This window comes from Anabrus simplex, chromosome 5, assembly GCF_040414725.1.
Source record: "Anabrus simplex isolate iqAnaSimp1 chromosome 5, ASM4041472v1, whole genome shotgun sequence".
NCBI classification, from domain to species: Eukaryota; Metazoa; Arthropoda; class Insecta; order Orthoptera; family Tettigoniidae; genus Anabrus; species Anabrus simplex.
The window spans coordinates 380,898,069-380,920,627 of NC_090269.1; the positions used below are offsets into that span (position 1 = coordinate 380,898,069).

Below are 22,559 nucleotides of genomic sequence, written 5' to 3' on the forward strand. Positions count from 1 at the left end.
AATAGACTAGTTCACTGCCTTCTATAGTTTCAACGTTTGTTCCATGGTGGCTCATTCATCACAGTCATTAAGGGTCTGGATAAGTTTAATTTCCATGCTGTGTGGAAGAAGTGATTGGCGAATTCTGAGAGGGTGAAACGACAAGTGAATTTTCCTACAGACGCTTGTTGTGTGATCACTCCAGTCTCACTTATGATAATCCCAAGATTGTGTACATAATTCTTCTGAAATGGTATAGCTACACCACAACGTAAAGTGAAGGAAATTACCTCTTGTTTAGGGCAATTAGCTGCCTTTTAGGTGCAATATATAATATACTTGCACAAATCCAATCACCTGGAAGCAACACAGCTGGAATATGCTGCAATGGGAAAGATCATAACCTCCAAATCAGAGAGTAGTTCTGGCCAGGATATAAATATATATATAGGCCTATATATATATATATATTTTTGCTAGTGGTTTATCATCACACTAAAACACTGAAGGTTTTCGGCAATGGAGGGATGTGAAAGGGCTAGGATAGGGAGGGCAGCGGCTGTGGCTTCAATTAAGGTATAGCCCCAGCATTTGCCTAGTGTGAAAATGGGAAACCACAGACAAACATCCTCAGAGCTCCGGATGGTGGGATTCGAAGCCACTACCGCAATAACTCACTTTTGCTTCCCAGCTTCATCAGTAGTGCAGAGAGGCCATCTTGACCAATCTTGTCCTGATGTGGGATGTGTAAGATACACACAGAAAAACTGAAGAGACGAGAGATAAAGGTAATTCCCGAGTTAGATGACCAATCTGATCACTGTATAGTGGAGTAGTGAAGTTGTTGCCAACAAAAGCTTTAAATCATCTCATTGAATAGCTCTAGAAGATTTAGAAGTTCAACACAAATATTTTAGAAAGTTAAATCATAGGAACTAATCAATTTGCATCCTTGTAACCAAGTATGTCATTCTCAAATTAAGGCTTATTTCTATGTGTTAAAACATTGGCCTAAAGTTACTCTGTTTGAAAAAGCACCAATGAATGTGAATATTTCTTAACACTTTAGGTGATAATGTTGCAACCAACAACACTGGATTATATTTAAAGTTCCTCCCTTAAACGTCCGTTGGTAATTTTTTTTACAAGCTGCTTTACGTTGCAACGACACGGATAGGTCTTATGGCAACGATGGGATAGGAAAGGACTAGGTATGAGAAGGAAGCGACCATGGCCTTAATTAAGGTACAGCCTTTGCCTGGTTTTGAAAATGGGAAAGAATGGAAGACCATCTTCAGGGCTGCCGACAGTGGGGTTCGAACCAGGATGCAAGCTCATACCTGCACGCCTCTAACTGTCAACTCACTCGGTCATAGGTCATTTCAAGAGAAAAGAATTAATTTTAATATAATGTGGATTTAACCCCCTTTGTCTTATGAATAGAACTACCACTACTGCTCAACCATGTTATGTTTCTTATCTGTCTTCTTCTCAACCCTCAAAAAAATAAATAAAAAATTCCTCTTCCTCCTGATGATGTCATGTAAGACCAATTTTATAGAGCAATGTATACTTTGCAGAGTCCGACTCATTGGCTGAATGGTCAGCGTTGAAGTCTTCGGTTTGGAGGGTCTCAGGTTCGATTCCAGGCTGGGTTGGGGATTTTAATCGCCTCTGGTTAATTCTTCTGGTCCGGGGACTGGGTGTTTGTGTTTGTCGCAACAGTTTCCTCTTCATATTCAGACAACACACTACACTACCAACCACCATAGAAACACGCAATAGTGATTACATCCCGCCATATAGGGTTGCGTCAGGAAGGGCATCAAGCAGTAAAACAGGTCCATATCACATGTGCAATACAGTTCGCACCTGCAACCCCACAGATGTGGGAAAAGCGGTAGTAAAAGAAAAGAATGTATACTTTGGAGAAATGGCCCTTGAATATTATCATCTGTTAAATTTTCATCCCTGATGATGATTGGATCTTTATATAGCACCATCAAAGGTCATTTTTAATATCTAAAGCCGTCTCTTGTTCAATTTCAACTCAATTAATACCTTGATTCTTTTTCAGGTGTAATACTGTTACCATATGTTTTCTCTTTCAGGTAGTTTATAAATTTATTTACTCAAAATTAGTTTCGGCAGATTGAAGAGCCTAACAGTTATAAATCAAACATAATGTTATGTGGGAACATAAAAACACATGGTTCAAAAATATACTATGCTACCTATGGACGTAATGTTAATTTGGAAAGCCACAATAAAAATAAATCTAGTCAGAGCATTGTATTTCCAATTTAAATACACTCAATGGCTGCATCCATCATTGTAAGGGAATGGACTAAGTGAGCCTCAGGATGTGGGACAATGCTCAACAACCTTCCTGAAGCAAATATTTATATTTGTTAACAAACTGACATTATGTTACTCTGCTTGAAAAAATGCCACTGAATGTGATTATTTTTTAACATTTTAGGTGATAACATTGCAACCAATAACATTATGGATCAGAAGTGTTAACTTTATCACTGCACAGCAAGGTTACACCAGAGCACAGACCCTGGTACCTCAAACCGTACATCAAATATCCGTTCACAAGACATCATCTCCAACATTTTATAACTGTGATGTACTAATGCACTCATTATCTTGGAATTATTACTTAATCAGCAACCGTAGTTGAGCCCCCAGTGATGAGACTGTATTAAGTTGTGGTCTGCATTAAACACTTTCTTTTTCCTCTCAGATGGTTACCGAGCAGAGATGCTTTGTGGGTTTGAACCTCACCGTTGATTGTCCTGAGAATGGTTTTCCGTGGTTTCCCATTTTCACTTTAGGCAAATTCTGAGACAGTTCCTATTCATAGGCTCCAGCCAATTTCTTCCACATCCTTACCCAATTTCATTCACCATCATTCTTTTCATCATCATTAGCTCAAGTGAGGTTGGCATCAGGAAGGGCATCCGGCTGCAAAATCATGCCATATCAATTTATCTCACCTAATCCTCAACTCTGTATCAAGAAATGAGATTAAGGGGAGGATATATGTACAAGTTACAAACGGTTATAAAGTTTTATCACTGTATGCATTTAGGAACTTTTAAATATGTTTGCTTGCACTCTTACTCCACGCTCCCTTTTTGACAAGTACTATCCATGGAACTTTTAGTGACACTTTGTTTTAGGGGGATGAGGGGCAAGGAGGGAATTCAACTTTTCTAGTAGAACGCCAACTGAATGGAACTGAAATCTGAATTGAATCGATTGTGTGATCGATATGAGTTTTCCAAACCTTTATCATAGGAACCAATTTGCACCCTTGTAACCAAGTATGTCATTCTCAAATTACGGCTTAACATCAATCATAATGAAATAGTTAGAGTGGCCTAACTTTTTTTACTAGAGGTGAGTAGAGAGGCAGGAAATGTTTTAATTCTCTCAATTGTGGAAAGAGATTTTTCCGTATATGCAGCAGATGGTTCAATCGACTTACTGAAGGGGAAGTGCAACTGTTTATTTTCTTTTTCCTCTATCACAGCAGTCTTCCATGTCTGCTATTATTTTTCAGCCCTCACTGTGCATAGAGTTCTAAGGTATTCATGTGATATACTTAGACTATCCTCAGCCATTGCAATAGGTTTCAAAAGTTCATTTTTCACCTATATTTCTTGCCTTTTAAAAATAATAGTATTCAAAGTTTTGCTATCACACCGCCAACGATGTATAATCGATTCGGCTTTGATGTCATAGGCTGCCAATCCGTATCTCTAAGATAACTGAGACGAAGTGTCACTAAAAGTTTTTCAGATACAGTAGAACCCTGTTTTAACGTGCCTGCTTTTAACGAAGATTTTTGTAAGGCCCAGCCAAATGGCCATAAGCACAGTGTTATTTAAACCCCCTTCTAACAAACCTCGACATGAAGAAAAGTCCGTTTTTCAGGAATATATTTCACATAATTTACTATCGCACATCCCGCTGTAACGAAAATTTGCGATAAGATATTTTTTCTAAACTTGCTTGAAATGTTAATTAACTTCCATTTTCACGAAGTCTCAGTCCAAAGTTAACGTGTTAAAGCGCTCCTTTAGCGATGGGTGGAACCATGATAAATTGGTGCAGGCTTTGGAAATCAGTTACTGGCAAGCAGCAGTCACCGTCATGCTAGATGCCGTTGGTTAGTCATTTCCACTGAACTGTAGGCAGTACCGGAATGACGGCTGTATGGGAGCAAAGTGCGGTTTCCGCCGAGACTAGCTGTATGGCCTAGAGGCATGACTGACGTATGCGTACATGCTGCGAGACGCAAGTAACTTCACGAAATACAAACCTTTAGGTGGAAGGTCTCTTGCAAATTTCACATGATTTACAATGAAATATATATTTCAGAAGATTAAAAGCAATTAGAAACTGAAAAGGCTATGGATACTGAACAAAATGAAAGTGCATTCTATACTGCCTGAACCGTCATCGATAGATCCCAAGTGTAAGCGTATGAATGTAGAGCTGTTCAAGCTCTACAAAAAAAGTCTGTGAGGGCACATACCTATCTCCAACCATTTGACCTTTAGAGCGATTTTAGTTCATAGTCGGTGGTAAAAAAAAAAAGTTTCAAATACCGTACCGTAAAGAAATTAATAGAGATTTTCCCCAAATTTTACATCCAAACAAAGTGTCTAACCTCCTCTAGGACTCATTAAGGATTAAAATAATCTTTGAAGTACATAATTTGCATGAATGGTTTGGGAGTTAGGACCGTTTTAAGTCGGGGTGGGTCACTAGTTAACCTTAAAATATTCACAAAAATGATTAATTTCATATCGTACACCAAGCCTGTGACATTTCTACCATCATATTTTTCAGCATCCGCAATAACAGCAGTCAATAACAATAAATTTTAAAATGTGTGAGTAATCCCATAATGATATTAGATATACTATGTCCAGTCATTATCTGAAAAAGGAAAATATTCACTAATGATAGTTAAATAGTTGTCTCCAGTGAGGTCAGCTGCCTTAACCTAAAGCTGCAGCACTGTTACACCGGCTAGGCATTTCCGTCTCGCAGCACCAATCAGTGCTTAGGAATCACACGGAGTGCACAGACTGAAGAATATCTGCAACTTTCACTGCTTTTGTTCCTGTGTTGCAAGTTGTGCTACAAGTAACTTGTGTCTGTGATAAGTGTTGTACTGGAAGTTACGGCGGACTACGTTCATTATGGCTGCTAAACGTAAGAAGCTGACTCTTCAACAAAAGATCGACATCATTAGTGATGTTGAAAGGGATAGCCAAGTACCTCTGTCACAGATGGCAAAAAAATATGACTTGGCACCTTCTACGCTATTTGGCATCATGAAGCAGAGGGAAGCAATTCTGACCACGGAAGTGGAGTGCGGTTCTGGGGTAAAAATACGGAAGAAGATTCGTTCTTCGCCGTACGAGGAACTTGAAAACATTTTAATTAAATGGTTTGTGGGAAAAAGGAGTGAGAACGCTTCAATTGACAGGAACATACTTTTAAAAAAGCTTGAGAAGTTGCACTTATGCTGGGTTTGGTCGATTTCCATGCTTCTAAATGGCTGGTTTGGTTGTTTTAAAGAATGGCACCATCTTCTGTTCCAAAACATGTGCAGCGAGACTGCGAAAGTTAACGACAATACAGTTGTGTACTGGAAAAAGAATACGTTACCTCGACTTCTTGAAGGATATGATGCTAAATGATATTTATAATGCTGGAGAAACGTGAGTGTTTTACAATTTGCTCCCGTACAAGACATATGCTGTTCGCCGAGAAAAATGCCAAGGAGGCAAAAAAAAAAAAAAAAAAAGTAAAGAAAGACTGACAACGTTTTTATGTGTTAACAGTGGCGGGAGTGAAAAATTATCCCTACTAATAACGGGAAAATTTAGAATCCAAGATGCTTCAAGAACACCCATACACTCCCAAGTAAATATGATTTTAACAAATGACATCGAAGATATTTCTAAAATTTTTACGGAGCTTGGATGCTAAGATGGGATCAGCAGGAAGGAAGATAGTGCTGATCATAGACAGATGTCCTGCTCATCCTTCGGATACATCTTTCCTGCGGAATATCAAAGTGGTTTTCTTTCCTCCTAACTGCACTAGTCACCTGCAGCCTTTGGATCTTGCTTGTTGTTTAAAGGGGCCTAACATCTAAGGTCATCAGCCAACCTTTGGACCTTGGCATTATTCATTCTCTGAAAGTGAAGTACAGGAAGGCCCCGGTTCAAAGAGCTATTTCTTTCCTCGAAAGAAATGAGGAAATGAAATTGAATATAGTCCAAGCCATGCATATGTTGGTAGCAGCATGGCAACTAGTCACAACAAATACTATTCAAAACTGCTTTGGCCATGCAGGTTTTGGAGTCATTTCAGAAGTTTTTAATGAAGATGACACTACTGATGACATTAGGGAAGATTGGGGGGTTGTACCAAAGGACTCGAGTGCCACAACATTCAAAGAATTTGTTACTTGTGATGATGATATCCTAACCTCAGCACCACAGATGGATGTTGGAGACCTTTTGTGACGATACATAAAGACAAAGTTCTGAAGAGGAGGAAGAAGAAGAAGAAGAGGAGGAGGAAGAGGATCCAGCAGAACCACCTTTGCGGCAGCAGTGGAGGGACTGAATATTGTCTGCTGGTACTTCTCCTCCTTCAACATTGATGAAGATTTCAGCAAGGGTCTCAACCAAATTGGGAGAAAACTTCTTTCCGTGAGACATCTGGGCAAGAGGAAGCAAACTACTGTACTGGACTATTTCAGAAAGTGAAGCTTAATAGGCTTATTCTCATGCTCTATTTTTCACAAATCTCTTTAAAATCATGTTAGGTCTCTGTTCCTTCAATTTAAAACTGCAAGTCAGTAATACCCATTTCTCTTTTCCTTGCTGCAGGTTGGGTGCTCCCAATGGTCCACTAAGGAATTTGTTACGTCTGCTGTTTTGTAGATATCTTCTGTTATTCTTGTGTTAATTTAAATTTTTGGTATTAATATGTTCATTTATTATTTCTTGATATGACATTAGTTAAAAACATAAATATATTATTATTTCTTGTGATATATAGCCTATTTTCTTTGAACCCCCTTTTAAGGAAGAAATATCAAATCCCCCAGAGATTTGTTAAAAATGGGTTCTACTGTAGTAGTAAAGAAGAGTGTCTTTTACCCAAACATTGCTAATTCCTAATATGTTCAATCCCATCCTGCCTACCAACTCCACCAATTCTATTTATTGTGCATCAATAATAACGATGGCATTTCACTGTATACTAATTTCCAAACCATATGAGATTGATGAAGAGAGCCAAATCTACACTGAACCAAAAAAAAAAAAAAAAAAAAAAAAAAAAAAAAAAAAAAAAAAAAAAAAAGAAAAAAAAAAAAAGTGGAACACTAATTTCTTAACTAAAATCTTAATTCATTACACAAAATATATTGGTTTTCCAATATTCATTTAAATTTTAGAAAAGCTGCATGTCTAGCTATAGAAAATACCAAAATACATTTTACAACAATCATTAACACAAAATTTCCTTATATTTTGCAATTCTTGACAATTTTCAGGTTTTTTTAAAGTTTTCTTTTCAGTTGGTGCCTGTCATTTGTTATTAAACTTATGGCCAAACAAAACAAAGTTAATGTTTGTACTGAACTTCATGAGGACATTGGTGACTAGAAACAGGTGTTTCCACCCCTCGCGCCTATGACTGCCTGTAAACGCTCAGTCATTCCATTCACAGGTTGTTGGATGGCCTCCAGTGGGTTGCGATCCCACACTTCTAGCAATGATGTTTTCAATTGTGCCAAGGTAGTGTTGTCATGTTGTCTGACGTTCCTTCCAAGCGTATCCCACACATGCTCAATGGGGTTTGTCAAGACTACATGCTGGCCAGTCAAGGATTCAAATCCCAACATAAGTGCAAATACTAGCTTACTTAGTTCTACAGTGCTTTTGAAAGTTTATGGTCACAAAATTGTCAAGTTCATGAAGATTAGTGTTCCTACCATATTTTTTCTGCACCCATTTCAGATTTTGTCTGATGGTAGGATTGTCAATAAAGACTAGGCAAACAATTAATATGGAATCTGCCACCTGGGCAACAGCCCTAAATGCAGATCAATGATGACTGATCGATTGATTAGTTAGGCCTATTTAAATTGATGGATCATGGCAAGAGTTCCTGTTGCAACATCCTAGAATGCAAACAACTATTACGAAGAAAGACCGAATAACTTACTGAGAGGGCCTGATAGTCTGGATACCAGTTGCTATAGAAAGGGAAATATATCAGACAGGCGTGGTCCTCCTTGTCAGATGGCTAGATTCTATCCAGGATGTAGTCGCCACATCCATTAGACCTCCAGCTGGCAGCATATGAGTTGTAGTGGAATACTTACAGTACTGGTCTGGCCAGGTGACCCTGCTAAGGTAGTGGAGTAGACCATACAGCCAACGACTCAATAATGAGTGTTGGGTGGAGGGAAATAACCTGACATCCTCAGAGGGCCAACGGTTTCCATTATTGGCTTCTTATCCTAAGCGATGACATACAGTAGAAACCCAAGTATCCATAAATGTTCTCAAAGTGTAGTTGCTTCATAGGGAAAGTCCAAAACATTTTTTATTTTTGTGCTAGTAAATCTCATAGTCAATGCATTTACCTTAATCAAAGAATTTAAAAAACAATAAATCCCATGCTGAATAGTCACAGCAAAACTCATCCATTATATGCAAATTTGTCTTTTTGTTAACAGGTTTTCTTGGCATCCCTAGGCCTCTCTGAACTATATTGGAGACTGTCCTCCGATCAAGTTTCAATATTTTAGCCATCTTCAAAATTTCTCCTCTTGCTAAACTGTTCTCAACATATCTGTGGACATTGCATACAAATTACTACTTTAATATGTCTATTTTTCTTGCTGTTCTTTCCTTCAGTGTCACAGGACTACTAGTGCTTGGTTAAGCAGTGATCATGGCTTCAGGAACTGGAACAAGAATGGTGTCCCAAAAGCATTCCATAATGCTAAAATGTGTATTTGTTTTCAAAATACTCCACAACACATGTAGTTACATAAAAACCTAAAAGCACTACAGAGAACTAAAATATGCACAAACTGCTTTAGATACTAGCAATATACACTGATGAGCAATTAAATCAGAGATAGCTGCATTTATTGAAACGGCCCTACAGTAGGCTAGGTAAATGTATATTGTATGAGGACTGTTCACATGGGATGAAATGAATTTCTGATACATCTACCAACGTCCCTCATCAGCTGTAACTACAGAAAGACAATGCACTAACATATCTAACTTGGACTATGGCTGATTGGTTTGATGAACACACTACGGAGAACAAGATTCTTGCTTGGCCGTCAAGGTTACCCGACCTCAGCCCTCTATAGCTCATCTGGGATGCTATCGAGAGAGATGTAGACACCCTGGCCCATACTCTGAACAATCTCCATGCATTATGGGAGGCTGCACAGCAATCATGGATCAGTATGGTCCCCCAACACTTCTACTGTCTTGTCGAGTCCATGTTTCACTACATCGCCACACTCATCAGGGTGAAACAAGGTGTTACACAACACAAGACAGATATCTCTAATTCAATTGCTCATCAGAGTCACAACAGCTTCAGGATGTTACACGCCAGACTCATACATTTGGGCAGAAATACTGTATAGATATAACTTACCCAAAGCTTTGAGAAGTTAGGAGTTCTCTGAGCAGGTACTCAGCACGTAAGACAGAAAATGAAAACTTTGCTGATCTCTTCAGTTGATGAATACAAGTATCACATACTTGCTTAGGCAACGAATCCTTACGGCTCACCTGTAAAGTTATCAAATCGGAAATCTAGCTCAATAATTACAACAAAAAAACTCTTAACCAATGAGTTTTTCACTTGTGCATTTTTCATACTGTTGTATTTTTTATTTTACGGCTCAATGAAATCCATATGATTTTCAAACTAATGTAATGTAATTTTCCTTACTTGTGTGTTTTTTCACTTTTAAGGTCCATTCACAATGGACATCAGATGTAAAAATAAACACAGAAGCTGATGACCAGGTTTTTCAATGGGGCCAATCACGATGACACTGTAATATACTACATTAACGTATATGACAGCAAATTCCAAGCTTTGTCTGCATCTTGTCAAATGTAGAAATCAACTGATGAAAGAGCAATGCTTCACCAGTTGAATTATGGCATCGTTTGAAGAGAGATTCATTATGTTGCATCAATCGCATCCTTGCTTATAAAACAAAATCTTGTAAGAATGCAACATCGAAAAAAATGCATAATGATCTCATAAAATGAATTCTAAAGGTAAATTTAATTACAGTTAAATAATAATGCAAGTGTTATTTAGTTTAGTACTATCTGTAGATGACCTATTTTCATTCAACTGGTCATTTATTCTTATCTGTGATTGGTTATTATGTACAGTTCAGATTTCCATTGTGAATGTTTCCTTTACATGCAATCATGCATGTGATTTTTATGTTACATGCTTATGTTTAAATTTAATTGTGAATGGACCTTTATATATACAGTTATGTCAAAGTCCCCACACACATAAAAAACTTCATTTATATGTTATTCAGAAGACCGATGTAGCAATAATCCTAGCACATATCCATATTGTACCGTTTTATAAATTAACAACTAGTGAACAAAAGAATAAAATAATAAGCTTGTTATTTTACATGACTGTTGAGAAAGTCACATAACCTCCAATTTCTTTTAAAATTTGTTTTACGTCACACCGACACAGATAAATCTTATGGCAACGATGAGATAGGAAAGGGCTAGCAGTGGAAAGGAAGCGACCATGGCCTTAATTAAGTACAACCCCAGCACTTTCCTGATGTGAAAATGGGAAAACACGGAAAACCCTCGACGGTCTGCCAACGGAGGGGTTCATGTTGGAATGTTATTTTCTCATAAAAATAAAAATAGATATCATGTATTATATCTTGTATTAGTTATAAGAAAACAACTTTAAGGTTATGTGTTGGCAACTCAGGTAAATTGTGTCGAGTAGTTTAACCTCGTTTGTTTTGTTCTTTGAACGTTTGAACTGCTTGGTGTGTGTGATAGTCAGTTGTCGATAACAGCTCGTAATAAAAGGATGTGTGTGATGAAGCTGGTGTTTCTACGGTATAATTTGATTACCTAAACCGGTGTAACGAGTACAAATGAAGATATATCAACAGGTTATGGGCCCAGAGCTCCAGAGCGCCAAAACGCCGCAGTACATTCCGGGCAATATAAGTTGAAATGGAGTAACAAGAATTAACGGATGAAGGAAGTTGTGACGTTATTGACGGGAAAAATGGCGACCTCGTGGACCGGTGAAGAAACACTGAATAGAAGTGTGCCCAAGCTTACAGTAGAGAACTATTTTTCGTGGGCATTGAAGGTGAAATAAGAGCTGTTGTTGAAAGATGTATGGGAATCAGTAATAGGGTATGAGGATACCCCAGGTTGTCAACTATATCAGATAGAAACAAGACGGCGAGCGCGAAACAATGTGATCGCTTTAGCGGTTATTTTCAAATATCCGAATGGAAAATTCTAAATTCTCATGGAGGAATTAGATATTTTTCACCAATAGAGCATGTCAAAAATAGATCAGATGTAAGGCTTTTCAGGCGTTTGCTCTATTAACCAGCGTTTTGTCTTAGGTCTGACACTAGACTCATCAGAGTGGGATGTGTCAGACCCTACCCACTGACACTGGGGTGTACGCAGGTGAACTTATCAGAAGCCCTTATAAGAGGCACAGTCCAATAACTGCATACGGGAGATAAATCTCCACAATGGAATTATTGCCCGCCTAGCAATTCCAAATGGAAAATTCCATAGATGTAAGGCTTTTCAGGCGTTTGCTCTATTAACCAGCGTTTCATCTTAGGTCTGACACTACACTCATCAGAGTGGGATGTGTCAGACCCTACCCACTGACGCTGGGGTGTATGCAGGTGAACTTATCAGAAGCCCTTATAAGAGGCACAGTCTGATAACTGCATACGGGAGATAAATTTCCACAATGGAATTATTGCCCGCCTAGCAATTCCAAATGGAAAATTCTTATCTGTTTTTGAAATTTTTGACATGCTCTATTGGTGAAAAATATCAAATTCCTCCATGGGAATTTAGAATTTTTCGCTTTACGTTTTTCGCTGATTCAATATCTGCAATGTCACTTTCAAAATTTTCTCTGACATATTTGAAAATAATATCAAAAACAGATCAGATGTAAGGCTTTTCAGGTATTTGCTCTATTAACCAGCGTTTCATCTTAGGTCTGACACTAGACTCATCAGAGTGGGATAAGGGAAAAACTGGACGAGTTGTGCAATGACAGAGGGCTAGTGAATGGTGCTATGATCCTGAAACAGTTAACTCATTTTGTGAAGCCCAAGGACATGAGCGTTCAAGAATACTTCACAAAAATAAATAAATTAAGGAGGAGAATGAGTAAAGCCGGATACGATTTCACAGATCAACAAGTTGCAGGAATCATCGGAAATCTTACAGGGGAATATGCAGGTTGTATACCTTCCTTGGAAGTTGATTTGGCGAAATTGACAATACCGAAGGTGAAGGCGAGATTACTCACTGAGGAAAGCAGAAGGAAACTTCAGCAAAATGGAGGAAAGGCTTACGACACTGGAAAACATGAGGAGGATGAAGCTCAGGCCACGATTGTTCAACAGAAGTGATATATCAAGAAAGAAGACGTGGGACGAGGAAAACAGTATAGTTGCTACAATTGCGGTAAATAGGGACATGTATCTAAACATTGTCGCAGTACCCAAAAGTGCTCCAATTGTGGTAAGTCAGGACATTATTCTAAAGTATGTCCAACAATGAAGAGTGACGAATCATCACAGGAGAGTGAATCAGTGAATGCGAGTGGAAAAGTGGTAAGCTCAGAAATTATTCATGCAGTAGATAAAGCAATGAGTATGATAGTTTCTGTAGGACCTGAGAAAATTAGAGATCGGCTGTTCGATTCAGGTGCGTCCCATCATGTGTGTCCAACAGAGGGGATGTTTATAGACATGTCAACAAATGTAACTGGGAATGTAGAAATAGGAGATAACAGTAAGCTGGATATTAGAGGTACAGGTAAGATGAAAGTAAAAATGTCAACAGGATGGACAATTATATTTAAAGACGTGTTGTATGTACCAAACTTAGGTGCAAATTTAATATCAGTTGGTAAGTTAACCAGCAAAGGTTTCAAAGTAGGATTTGCAGGTGAGAAAGCAGTGGTTGTAGATAAGAATGGAGATGAAACATTGTCTATTGCAAACAGGAGGAATGATGTGTATGTAGTACAGATAGAGGGGAGAAATGATATTGTAGCTGTGAGTGATTGTGACCATATAATAGATCAAGAATGTAATAATAATGTAGCATTTAAAAGTGTTGGCCAGGTTAGGTTGTGGCATGAGAGATATGGACATGTACATTCTGAAGCTTTATTTAAATTGCCTAGGTTAGAATTGAAAAGAAGTAGGCCTAATGATATTAATACTTGCTCTGTATGCATTCAGGGGAAACCACTGATCTCTATACAGAGATCGCTGGTAGCTTGGGTAGCAGTAAGCTGAATAGAAGATGACTGGCATAGTAACATGGCAGCAAGCGCACGATGCAGTAGACCACAAGGAGCGCGCTTGCTTTGTTTATGCTTAGTTCAGTGACGCCAGCCCTCCTGACTGTAGTTCCACAAGTATTCTATGCCGTGTTATTGCAATACCCCACACATTTCCAAAGGAATTAAGATGAAATACATCAATGAAAAATCACTAGTTGAGATATTTCACTTGCTGAATTGAAACCATGTTACTTCAGCATGTTAGTAAAATATAAACAAACAAGGGACCATGCTTGTACTACTACGATTAACACAAATATGAATTCCTAAATGTAAAAAATACAAATACATAATGTATTTCAACTATCAAAGATACATGTGTGGCAGATATACTCAACTGAGTACTATTTCGAGGAGGTACAACATTCTCTCCGTCAGTTCAAATTACAATATTTCCTACCATAACGTAATTGTATTGATTACGTAGTAAACAAGTGACTGTCAGCATGCCGAAGTGTACTCCTACGGAAAATACGCCACGAAATACTTGAATATCCAGTGAAAAACACACAGTAAACTATCATTATACCGTTACAGGAGAAGTGGGTGTGGTTCTGTGCTTTTAAATGCCCTGCGGGCTCATATTAAATGACTTCTACAAGCTTTAAACAAGCCGGAATTACTAAAATAAAAACATTTTCTGAAAGAGGAAGAATAGGGCTATTTTTGTATGAATAAGAAGAAAAACAGAGTTTGTGGCTAAAAGTACGAAAAATTCAGAATGCATAATTTTGTGGCATACATGTATAAAATTTACAGCAATGTTTCCAGAAACTGTTTTTCACTTGTATTGTATTACCGATCGCTAATTGCATGTATTCAGCATCTAAGTTAATATTTGTTGGCCGTTATTATACACTCATTTTTATTGCTATCCCGGAGATTTACTGACCTCCGAATGACGTGTCGGTGTTCCCAATGTCCTTATGCTTTGAGTGAACATGTCCCTATATTTTTAATTATTCCAATGCGCCATTAATTGCGATTTAAAATTGATTATATTATCATTGCTTCCCCATAAGGAGAGCTGTAGGATGGGTACACCAACATGGCGGACCGCGCACTCAGCTTGGCGTACTTTCTCCTGCAGCGGAGAGCTGCCATCAGCAATCCATGTATAGAGATCAGTGGGGGAAACTAAGTAACAAGGGAGTACCTAAGTCTTGTGAGCGTAAGGGAGAAAAACCACTTGATGTTGTGCACACTGATGTAGTTGGAAAAATTAGTCCACCATCACTTGGGAAAGCTCAATATGTTGTAACTATGACTGATGAATACTCCAGATTTAATGTGGCTGTATGTGTGAAAAATAAGGATGACGTGTTGGAGGAGTTTGATAGGTATCAGGCAAAGGCAGAAAAGTTACATGGTGTAGGTATTAAGGTAGTGCAATTTGACAATGGTACAAAGTATACATGTAGCAGGTTTCAAGCACAATTGCAAAAATGTGGTATTACTCATAGGAGGTCTGTACTGTACACTCCACAACAAAATGGATTAGCAGAGAGGCACAATAGAACGATGTCTGATACTGTTCGATGTCTATTGATCCAGTCTGGGTTACCAAAAGAATTGTGAGGAGAAGCGGTAATGACTGCAGTGTAATTAAGAAACAGGTGCCCATCCTCAGCAATAAATTTTCAGATACTGTATGAACTGTAGTTCAATAGGAAGTTAGATGAGGAAGAAACAGGTAGATTGAAAGTATTTTGATGTCAGGCATGGGCTGTGAGAGCAGAGAGCAGGAAGTTAGATCCCAGAGCAGAGCCATGCGTTATGATAGGGTACGAGGCAGGTACTAAAGATGCCTTGTATGTCGACAACATAATTGTAATAGGTAACAACGAGGTTGTTAAGTTGGTTAAAATAAGGTTGGCAGATGAGTTAGAGATTAAAGATCTAGGGAAAGCAACAAACTTACTGTCAATAAAAACAGAACAGACAAATGAAGGGGTTATGTTGAGTCAAAGTTTGTACATTGACAAATTACTTGCTGACTTTTCCATGCGTGACTGTAAACCGAGTAAGACTATTTTACCAAGTGGGTATTCAGCAGCTGAAAATGATGAGCAGGAATTTGATTGTACCACCTATTGCAGTTCAGTAGGAAGTTTGATATATTTGTCAAATAATACTAGACCTGACATTGCATTTGTGATAAGTAAAGTTAGTCAAAATTGTCAAAAACCTAAGATTAGAGAATGGAAAGAGGTGAAGCATATCACGAGATATGAATGTGGTACTAGAGATTTAAAGTTGTATTTCAAAAATTGTGAGGAGACAGTACAAGTGTTCTGTGATGCAGATTGGGGAGGAGATACTAAGTCAAGAAGATCAGTGAGTGGGTATGTAACCACAGTAGCAGGGGGAGCAGTATCATGGTATAGTAAGAAACAGAGTTGCATTGCTAGATCTACCATGGATGCTGAATACATGGCAATGGCATCTCGAGAAGTAACTTGGATGAAAGATTTGCTATCAGAGCTAGGGCTGGAAAGGTTTATGGATATGCCTAGTAAAGTTTTTGCTGACAATGCAGCAGCGATTAAATTGAGTAAAAACCATAATATGAGTGAAAGGTCACAACATATTGACATCATGCACCATGTATGTAGAGAACTAGTAGAAACGGGGTTCATTGAGTTTGTATATGTAGCATCAGAGAGAAATTCTGCAGACTTGTTCACAAAGAATTTATCAAGCAACAAACTTAAAAGAGCTTCTGTAGGTTTTTTTTTTTTTTGCTAGGGGCTTTACGTCGCACCGACACAGATAGGTCTTATGGCGACGATGGGATAGGAAAGGCCTAGGAGTTGGAAGGAAGCGGCCGTGGCCTTAATTAAGGTACAACCCCAGCATTTGCCTGGTGTGAAAATGGGAAACCACGGAAAACCATCTTCAGGGCTGCCGATAGTGGGATTCGAACCTACTATCTCCCGGATGCAAGCTCACAGCCGCGCGCCTCTACGCGCACAGCCAACTCTGTAGGTTTATGGGATTGTAATGAGAGGATAATTGATTGAAGAGTAGTTTTTTTATTTTGAGAAAAAGGGGGGGGGGGAGTGGGTATGTTATTTTCTCATAAAAATAAAATGTCATGTATTATATCTTGTATTAGTTATCAGAAAACAACTTTAAGGTTATGTGCTGGCAACTCATGTAAATTGTGTCGAGTGGTTAATCTTCGTTTGTTTTGTTCTTTGACCGTTTGAATTGCTTGGTATGTGTGATAGTCAGTTGTCGATAACAGTTCATAATAAAAGGATGTGTGTGACGAAGCTGGTGCTTCTATGGTATACACTGACTTAGCAAATGTCATGGGATAGTCCCCTAATAGCGTGTGGGGCCTCCTCTGGCCCTGCGAACTGCAGTGAGACGCCATGGAAGTGAGTCAACAAGTCCCTAGTAGTCCTTTGGACGCAGCTGACACCAAATCGTTTGCAGAGCGGCCCACAATGCTGTCTGTTCGTGAGTGCAGGATCCATGGCACGGAGCCTGTGTTCCAGGACATCCCAGATATGCTCGATAGGATTCATATCGGGGCTCCTGGGTGGCCATGGCAGTCGTTGGAACTCCGCTGCATGTTCCTGGAACCATTCCCGGGTGACGTGGGAGCGATGTGGCGGCGCGTTATCATCTTGAAACACCGCAGAACCGTCTGGGCGCTGGAAGGCCAAAAATGGGTGGAGATGGTCTCCGAGCAGCTCAACATATCGCGTACCATTCAAAGTCTCTTCCAGAACAACTAGGGGGCCCATTCCATACCAGGAAAATGCACCCCACACCATAACAGGGACACCAGCGCCCTGGACTACACCTTCGAGGCAGGCAGGATCCATCGCTTCATGTGGTCTGCGCCATACACAGTGCCTCCCATCGGCATGGTGCAGCTGAAATCGTGGTTCATCTGACCATATCACGTTATGCCATTTTTCCAGTGTCCATGTCTGGTAACTGGCGACAAATGCGCGTTGTCGTGCCCGATGACATTGGGTTAACAGTGGCACCGTGTGCGGTGCCGGCTCCCATACCCCATAGAACCCATGTTCCTACGAATTGTCCACTGTGAGACGTGTCTAGCACGGCCTGTGTTGAACTGAGCCGTGATTTGTTGCACGGTTGCCCATCTGTCACTATTGACAATCCGTCTCAGATGTCGCCGGTCATGGTCATCGAGAGTGGCTGGACGGCTGGTCGTTCATCTGTTGTGGACGGTGACACCTGCATTCAACCATTCATGATACACCCTGGACACGGTTGATCGTGTGAAGCCGAATTCCCGCACCACTTCCGAAATCGCACTTCCCATCTGTTGGGCACCGACCACCATACCCCGTTCGAACGGTGTCAGCTCACGACGACGTTCCATGTTACACCTGTCACATGCACAGCCACTGCTCACAAGGTCTGCTATACAACTGCCGCTTGCACAGGGGGCGTGTGATGCGCAGACAACCCACCTGCGCATCAGTGCTCCGCTATCCCATGACATTTGCTCAGCCAGTGTAATTTGATTACCTAAACCGGTGTAAGGAGTAGAAATGAAGATATATCAACAGTTCAAAACCACTATCTCCTGAATGCAAACTCACAGCTACGAGACCCAAATCATTCATTCTTCAGGCTCCAGGACTGGGTGTTTGCATTTGTCCCAATATTCCTCTCTTCAGATTCAGACAACACACCATACTATCAACCTCCACAGAAATACGCAATACTGATTACATCCCTCCACATAGGGTTGGTGTCTGGCCATAAAACAGGGCCAAATATATGCGTGCACCACAGTTTGCACCTATGACCCCACAGGTGTGGAGAAAGCAGTAGAAGAAGATTGGCTTCATCACTGATTTCTAAATGCGTGTAAATGTTGAGGTGATTGGGGCGATGATAAGAAGTACAGTAAGCCAATAAATGTGGTCCAATACACTACTGTTAATAACAGTGTATGAAAGTTGGAGGAGAACGTGCAATTATTTTGAAATAAATTGATCATCTTTATTAGGTCATTTTAGAAATAATTAAGGTCATTTTACAGGTCATCAACATCTGGCCGTAATTAAGAGTGTTACTAAGGGAGGGGGGGGGGGGGGGGCGACGGCGGCGGTGGCAACTAGCAAATGTACCTGTGATTCACTACAGTATTCTACATTACATGGATTTCTACACAAATTACTGTACACACGGTGAGTAAGCGTTATCCTGAAAAACACCACGGGAAGGACCCCGTACGTTCCTTCCAATGTAAGGTGCGTGTTGTCAAGTTGGAACGACAACTGCAGCCCCCTTTTCCACTGCCATTAAGAGTCGAGTTTGGAAGTTGCCTATTGCCATTCACAATCGAGATGGAGTTTTTCCATTACAATAGCAGGCCCCCATGCCCACCGCCAGTCACAATCGAGTTGGAGAGTACGACAGTCATTATAACAGCAGGCCATCTTTCCCACTGCCAGTCACAGTCAAGTTGTGGAGTTTCGATTATAACAGCAGGCCACTTTGCCAACTGCCAGTCACAATCTAGTTGGGGAATTATGCTTATAATGGCGGGCACCCTTGCCTACTGCCAGACACAATTAGATGAGGGAGTTTTGACCAAAATAGCATGTTCCCTTGCCGTCTGCTAGACATACGAATGTATATGCACATTTGTAAGTGCAGATCTACATTCCGAGATTAACTGCTCCTAGACAGTACCTCATATCGATAAGTGGATTGCACCATCCGAGGCGAAATTTAATGGTCTACAGGGTTGGTCCTATGACATTTTCTCGTATCTTCTCTACTTATGCATTAGATTGAGTTAGAAACTTTGAATAGGGTGAAATTTGGATACAGTATTCACACATTGCCTTCATTTTTGCATACTTATGTGGCAGGTAGAATCATAAAATTTAGCTCGCATATGGCAACTGTTTGTGCCAATTTTCAAAATAGAAATTTGATTATACCTTTTCTATAAGTGTGTCAAACTATAAGACAATTTTTAAAATTACAAAAATTTACCTAAAATCGAGAATTTTTTTCAAGTTGTTTTACGTCACACCGACACAGATAGGTCTTATGGCAACGATGGGACAGGAATGGGCTAGAAGTGGGAAGGAAGCGGCCGTGGCCTTAATTTAAGGTACAGCCCCAGCATTTGCCTGGTGTGAAATGGGAAACCACGGAAAACCATCTTCAGTGCTGCTGACAGTGGGGCTCAAAGCCACTATCCCCCCGACTACTGGATACTGCAAGTAACAACTCTCATTATTGTTCCGTATTGAAGATGACGTTAGGCATAGATAATAAGGATAATTTAATAAAAAACCACCTAATTCAATACTTTCCACGTTTAATGTGGTTATTATCTACATGATTTTATGTAGACTTATTTGGTCAGGTACATGTTTCACCCATTATTTTGGGCATCTTCAGCCTGTCTTCAGTCTACCTACAACAATCGGCTTTTTAAATCTCCACTTGTGCATGACAACACATTTAAATATTAGTTACGTCAAGAACATGAAAATGAAAATCATGGGTCAAATAAGCCCCAGTTTTAATATCACCCTTTCTCAAGACTTATGATTTAAAAATAAAAAAAAGATCCGTTTCATTTTATTTTTATTTTTGAACATTTTAAGTTAACCAGAATAGAACTGCCAAGTTAAAACACATTTAATTTAAATTTATATTTTCAATCTTGACCAACCTACAAGCAACAATCAGTTCAAATCTCCACTTATTGTTGACAACACATCCTGTCACCAGACACGGTACGTCAAGAACTTAATATGATATAGAGGTCACATAAACCCCGATATGTAATCCTCTTTACCGAAAAGAAGATCCATTTTAGTTTTGGACATTTTTCATATTAGATAGATTAGGACCAAAAAACTTAACTGTATTAACTTATGTTACCCATCTTAAGAGTTCGTTAATGTTTGTATATATTGTATATAATGTATATATTGTATATAGTGTATATATTGGTATATTTATATTGGTTGAAAAGGTCCCAAACCTTGACCTAAAGGTTGTTTACAGGCTGAAGATGCCCAAAATAATGGGTGAAACATGTACCTGACCAAATAAGTCTACATAAAATCATGTAGATAATAACCACATTAAACGTGGAAAGTATTGAATTAGGTGGTTTTTTATTAAATTATCCTTGATATCTATGCCTACTGGATACTGGCCGCACTTATGCAACTGCAGCTATCGAGCTCGGTAAAATCGAGAAATGCAGCTCTATCTAACATATAAGGGATCGAGATACAACAAAAAGTCATAGGCCCGAAGTTGTACATCTCTCCAAATTGAGGCACGATTGCAATCTGTTTTGTGATACAATTTGAACCAAACGTCTGCCCCATCATTAAAACTGCCACCATATTTCGATATTTTTCGGAGCTAAACAGTGAAACATTGAAAAAGTTTTGAATTTTTCTGTCAGTTCAGGCTAAAAGCTACAATTTTGCCAAATTTCAATTTTCTAGCTTGTCTGGCAGATTGTGTTGCCATCTTGACTTGGGGAGAGGGGGAATGGCCCCCTTGGGGACTTTTTGGAATCTTCGATTTTTCTAGGAATCCTGAGGTCATTACCCTGGTAGCGAGTTAAGTTTCTAAGATGCCTCAAAGTGCCTCATTAATTCACATCTATTTTCAAAACAGACTTCCATTTATATTTATATAGATATAATAAGCATGTGCCCCTTTATATGTGGAGACCTCCATTTTGAGGTTTATTGGTCCTAAACAGTACGACACATTGACAAACAGATTGCGCCATCAGACACCCTTTTTACCGCTCTACGTGTTTGGTTGTATGACATTTTCTTGCATCTCCCATATTTATGGGTTAGATTGAGTTAGAAACTTTGAAAAGGGTGAAATTTGGATAAAAATTTAACACACTACATTATTTTCCGGATACTTATGTGGAAGCTAGAATCATGAAATTTGGCTCACATATGGCCATCGGTCGTGTCAATGTGCATGCCAAATTTGATGACTATATTTTCTATAAGTGTGTCAAACAATAAAATACACTTGTAAAAATTACAAAATTATCCAAAATCGAGAAATGCAGCTCTATTCAACATATAAAGGATTGGGATACGACAAAGCCATAGGACCAAAGTTGTAGATCGCTCCAAATTGAGCCATGACTTTGCTAGTTGCTTTACGTTGCACCGACACAGATAGGTCTTATGGTGACGATTGGACAGGAAAGGCCTAGGAATGGGAAGGAAGCGGCTGTGGCCTTAATTAAGGTACAGTCCCAGCATTTTCCTGGTGTCAAAATGGGAAACCACGGAAAAGCTTCAGGGCTGCTGACAGTGGGATTCGAACCCACTATCTCCCGGATGCGAGCTCACAGCCGCGCACTCCTAACCGCACGGCCAACTTGCTCGGTTGAGCCATGACTGTTGCTATCTGTTTTGTGATATGACTTACTGTTTAGCTACCAAATACCTCAAAATGAAGGTCTGTAATGTCACTAAAATTGCCTTCATATTTAGATACTTTTGGGGGTAAAAAGGGAAAAATTTAAACATTTTGGAATTTTTCCATCGGTTACAGGCTAAAAGCTACAATTATGCCTAATTTCAATTTTCTCGCTCATTTGGCAGATTGTGCTGAGCCTCAAATCTGGAAATGCCCCCCCAGCCTGGCCCCCTTGGAGACCTTCTGGAATTTTTTATTTCTTAGGGATCCTGAGGTCATCCACTACTCTGGTAGTGAGTTTTAAGTATCTAAGATGCCTGGAAGTGCCTCATTAATTCACGTTTATTTTCAAAACCGACTTCCATTTATATATATATAACTGTGTGGCCTCAGCTACCATGTGCAGGCATTTTAAT

The 22,559-nt window shown here is 39.4% G+C and overlaps 1 protein-coding gene across 7 annotated transcripts in view; it reads right to left on the bottom strand.

Moving 5' to 3' along the window:
* The window catches only part of LOC136874155 (zinc finger protein 595), a 127,965-nt gene that overhangs the window by 60,211 nt on the left and 45,195 nt on the right, over positions 1–22,559 (bottom strand). For all 7 annotated transcript variants that reach the window (XM_067147726.2, XM_067147725.2, XM_067147722.2 and 4 more), the window contains one exon: positions 9,721–9,857. In XM_067147726.2, coding sequence (XP_067003827.2) covers positions 9,721–9,857 — 137 coding nt within the window. The remainder of the gene's footprint in view (positions 1–9,720; positions 9,858–22,559) is intronic.